This window comes from Neophocaena asiaeorientalis, unplaced genomic scaffold (genome assembly GCF_003031525.2).
Source record: "Neophocaena asiaeorientalis asiaeorientalis breed wild unplaced genomic scaffold, Neophocaena_asiaeorientalis_V1.1 scaffold606, whole genome shotgun sequence".
Taxonomy (NCBI): domain Eukaryota; kingdom Metazoa; phylum Chordata; class Mammalia; order Artiodactyla; family Phocoenidae; genus Neophocaena; species Neophocaena asiaeorientalis.
Genome location: NW_020173687.1, coordinates 8,079,216 through 8,084,219, shown reverse-complemented (window position 1 = coordinate 8,084,219; position 5,004 = coordinate 8,079,216). Strand labels below are relative to the sequence as shown.

Genomic DNA, 5,004 nt, shown 5'->3' with positions numbered 1-5,004 from the left:
ACCAGGCAACCCCCCTGGTGTTTAGAGACACAGCGGTAACCAGCTGCCTGTTTGCCTTGAATCATCCCATGTACTGTAATGGCGATGGTGGAGGTGGAGGGAAAGTCACCCCCCACCAAGGGCTTCCCCAGTGTTTTTTTTTTGTTTTTGTTTTTTCTTGATTTGGGCAAAGTTAAGCATGCAGACATGAAGCAGCATGAGGTCACTCTCAGCTGGGTGAGTCACAGACACTGAGGACTCTCCAGGTTCGAGCAGGAGGGATGAAGAAACCAACCCCTCTGCAAGGTAAAGGCCTCTGGTCTTTACTGGAAACTGAGCATTCAGGCAGCCCAAGCTGGGAGCCAGCGGGTTCCAGGAGGCAAGGATCTCCCAATTTGTTCTTTTAGAAACATTTTTGTCCCGAACACATTTTCCAAAGGCCTTTTTGCCTAAGCCGTTGTTTTATTTGCCTAAGGTATAGACTTGTCAGGAGAGGATGTTCCATGTTATTTCTAATCACTGGGTGATGGATTGTACATGCAATGGATTTGTGTGAGTCAGTGTGTGCGTGTGGTTCTGTCGGTTACACGTGTCTGTTTGTGTATGATTATGAATGTGTGCATATGTGGGTATAAATACACGCTTGGATGTATACATGTGTACTGTAGTGGACACTTGGGATGACCCTCATCCTCTAGCCGGTAAGGGATCCAGCTTCCCAGCTCAGTGGGAGCAGCTTGCCTGTCCTGACACCTCCCAGGGTGGCCCGTGGCTCACCAACAAGGGGACAAACCCTGCCTTGTAGGTATAACCAACTTTATGGTGCAATTCATGCTCCAGGGACCCCTGGCAGATCAGGACGAAACTCAACTCCAGCTGAGACCAATTCCTGCCCTGTCCTTCTCTTCTTCCCTTTCCCCTGGGAGCCCTCCTTCAGCCTAACACGTGCATCTGAATCCCTGTCTCAGGCTCTGCTCTAGGCGGCGTGGCCTAAGAAAGTGTTTGTATATATGTGCCTGTGTGCGTATATACAAATATACATGTGCACACATTTGTACGTGCACGTGCCCACGTACAAGGAAACTGAGAAGGATCTGGAAGAAGAGATAAGATGGAAAAAGAGCACTGACTTTCTACTGTGGAAGATAAAGGCATCTCAGACATAGAGCACGAGAGACCTGCTTTCAAAGTTGAAAATTAAAAGATCCTTCAGATGTAAATGTGCTTTTTATTAAATCAGAAAAAGATACAGTATACATGGTATCAGTCAATCATATGGCTACTTTGGATTACATTTTAATACACTCATCGTCCTATGTACTCCTCTGTACAAGTATTAAAAAAAACCCAGGTATTTGAATAATCTTCTGTAAATTTTTATTATTAACTGGGGTTATAGGGAGGGTTTTATCAGAGCACATCCTGAGAACATTAGGAAATTACAGACAGACTTGAGATAAGTGTCAGACAGAACAGATGAAGCAAGCCCCTCAGCCATCTGAGAAACATTAATAATGTAAGATTGCAGAGACCGAAATCTTTGTTAGGGATGCAGGATGCGGGATGAAAATGGAGACCTTGGCGCCCCCTAGTGTTGCAAAATAAACTCGCAACTTCACTTATTCGGTTTGGTTTGTTTTTTTTTGAAGTTGTAATCCCCGCCCTTGTCACTGAGCCTCAAAAAGCAATTGTTTTCCCAAATTATGTCAAGCCCTCTCCAGTCAATCTTTTCCCGCTCGTCAGTAACGTTCAAGAACCCTATTTGAAAAACAACTCTTATTCATTCCTTTGTCGTTCCCCACACATTCCGTTCCAGAAAATTGGCAACCTCCCAACACAGAGCCCACGTTTTCCCTCCTTGAGACATGAACTTAAACAAACGGATTCTTGTCTCTCCTCTTCAAGCTGAGAGGATGAGCGTGTATTTACTACAAAGCTTAATCCCTTCAGGCAGGCGTTTTCCTTCTGCAACTTACTCATCACCGGCCATTTTTCATAACTTCACCAGAACGCAGTCCTCGGCCCCCTCCCCCTACCTGCTTGGCAACCATCGACTCTTCTGACCTGGCTCGTTAACCTGCTAAACCATCTTGACAGTTATTTACCAGGGAAGACTGGACCAGAGACAGAAATAATACACCTCAATATACAACAGCTCAGGCTTAATTTGTAAGCAGAATTTCATTTGATGGCCATCAGAAGAAAAAATATATACATGGAGCGGGGTTGGGGAGGAGATTGAGTAGGGAGAAGACCTCTTGGTGGCAGAACTTGGTGGGAACCGTGGTGATTTGTTTACTTGGATTTGCCAACTGGTCCGATGGATACGGGGTCTGTTTGCACTTGAGCGTCCAACATCCGCTTTGGTCCCTGGAGAGAAATATACAAGAAGTTGCATCCTAGTGAAGAGCTGTAATACCAACAGCAACTACCATTTATTTAGCACCGACTCTGTGCCACATAAATACCCCTTATTCGTGGGCAGTGGGTAAGAGAACGGTTTCCAATGAGATGCCCGAGTTCAGTGCCCGGTTATATTACTTTCTAGCGTTGTGAAATCCTGGACAAATGGCTGAACTCTTTGTGCTTCAGTTTCCTCATCTTTAGAATGGAGGTGATAACATTTATCTCGGAGGGGTTGTTCCAAGATAAAGTGAGTCCTGACTTGTAATGTACTTAGTACCTGGGGTGTAGAAACCCTGCCACAGTTAGAGCTCACTTCCGTCACCCTCTCTAATCACTTTCTAACCACACTGCCTGTTTGCTTTTCTTACAAAACGTATCTTTGCAAAGTTTTCATGTAATGCCAAGTAGGCTGCTATCTGTTAGAATCCAAGCAGCATATGGAGGAGGAGGGAAAAAGGGGCAGAATGAAGGGGATGTCACTAGGAGGGCAAAGGTCACGCAGGGAGTGGTTGGCGGTGCAGTCTCTGAGAAGCTGATCTGAGGGCTGAGGCTGGGCTGGGCGGGGGTGAGGGGGGCCAGAAGCTCGTTTCCTGTAGGTGACAGGGCCTCGATGGGTCCCTGGCTGGTGCCAGTCCCGCTGCCGGCGTTGCCCTCTCAGGAAAGGGGTCAGACAACCCCAGGGAAATGTGTCCAGCCTGGCAGTCCTCAGGGCTTGATCGGATCCTTGCAAAATGGCAGGAAACCCTTCCCTCCTTCTCCACCACTGTTGGGAGTCTCCTGACAATGGGAAGATGGAGGACTTGAAGAATAAGCACTTCCACCTCAAAGGGACGTTGCCGTAATTAAAGAGATGATGAATATAAGTGAAGCACAGCCTCAGAGGAAGGGCTCGGTGACTTGAATTGTAATTATTATCTAGAACCTGCCCACGTCTTGGCATCTCTGCAGGCATCACAATGCCAAACCGCCACTGGCTCTCCCAGGTAACCCTAGAAGTGTTACCCTGGGCATCTGTTTCTGCTCTTGCCACTCTATAAGCCACTTCTGCACTATAGCAGCAAAATAGTCTTTAAAGGCTATAAACAAAGGTCCTTGCTTAACACCCTTTAATAGCTTCCCAATTTAAGTAGGATTATGTCAACATTCTTTGCACAGCCTGTACAGCCAGCAAGAGCTGCCCACTGCTCCAACCTTAGCGACTTTTATTATTCACCTAGCTCACCAGCTCCCAGCAACGGGGCCTCAAACATACAAAGCTCATTCCCACCCCAGGGCCCTTGCACATGCTGTTCCCTCCTGCTGGAACAAAGAGCCTTGCTCTCTTCCTGTCTGGCACCGATAATCAATCCTGCCTCATCTCAAATATTATCTCCTCAGAAACACTTTCTGGATCCACAGATTCCAAGTTGCACACATACTGCTGTCCTCATCCCCAGCGTAACCCTATCACATCACCATGTTTATTTCCCCTCCGTGACTTCCCACACTCACATTTTTGTGTTTTAATTTATCTACTTTATAGTTCCATGTGTCCCACTAGAAAGTGAGCCTCAAACTGAGGTTCTACACACATACTCAAGGACACAAAGACGAGACAGAAATAGATGACATTGATCATAAAATTTTAAACCTGGGGCCTGAGATTCTGTATTTCTAATAAACTCCCCAGAGATGCTTCTAAAGACCAAACTGGGGCCAGAGGAACCACAGCCCTCACCTAACCTCTATCCATAATATTAGAGGGCACCAACGTCTACAGATATTCATGAAACGGAATAGTTAGGAATGATTAGGGCAGTTTGCTTCACGTAACTACCCCATCTTCATTGCAACACAAAGGTGAACCCCGGTTCACTGGCCCCATAGCTGATGCCAGTAGTATTGCCTTGCCTGGCCCTCCTGGCTCAACCCACGTTCCCACGGGCCCTGGGTACGATTTCACTTGTCTCTCTTTCTTATTATTTGGGTGACGATTCTTCTCCCTGTTTGCCAGGATTTACGTCATCCCAGATATAATGAAACCTTTACTAGTAGCGTATTTTACTCCATCTATTCGTTCATCAACAGACACTGCTGGGGTGTCGACTGTGTTCTAGCCACACGCTGGCAGGATGGAGGGGACAGCACATCTGCCTGTGACAGGTCTGGTCACTGCCTTCCCTAAGCTAACAGTCTGAAGAAGGAGACAGAGAAGAACCAAATAGACACAAATGAAGAACCCCAAGCTTAATTCATTATTTAATGTCTGGCCTCCACTCACCCCTCACTGGACTTCCCCAGAGGGAAGGAGCTAATAAGTTTTAGCCTGGTCTGTATACCCACCACCCAGGGCCAGGCTCAGAGCAGCTTCCCTGGTGCAAACTCCACAAGGCTGACTTTGGCCACAGACGAGCATCCCTGCTTCTCATCATCACCTGTTCCTGCCAACGCACCGCATCCTTGTATTCCCTCTCCTCCAGCCAGACCGAGCCTCAGATCCGTGCCGTCTCCCCCCCGACACCTTTGTCCCCATGGCCTGGACCTCACCTGCCTTCAGACTTCCCCTTGCCTCATTCCTCTACAGGTTAACTTGAGGTCCCTCCTCACATGGAACCTCTGAGAAGCCCCCGCCCCCCTCCT

The 5,004-nt window shown here is 47.4% G+C and overlaps 1 protein-coding gene across 2 annotated transcripts in view; it reads right to left on the bottom strand.

Annotated features, from left to right (window-relative positions):
• Window positions 1-1,342: 1,342 nt before the first annotated feature.
• Window positions 1,343-5,004, bottom strand: part of BCAS1 (brain enriched myelin associated protein 1) — a 99,816-nt gene continuing 96,154 nt past the window's right edge. For both annotated transcript variants that reach the window (XM_024750432.1, XM_024750431.1), the window contains one exon: window positions 1,343-2,349. In XM_024750432.1, the coding sequence (XP_024606200.1) occupies window positions 2,275-2,349 (75 nt within the window). In that variant the 3' untranslated portion in view covers window positions 1,343-2,274. The remainder of the gene's footprint in view (window positions 2,350-5,004) is intronic.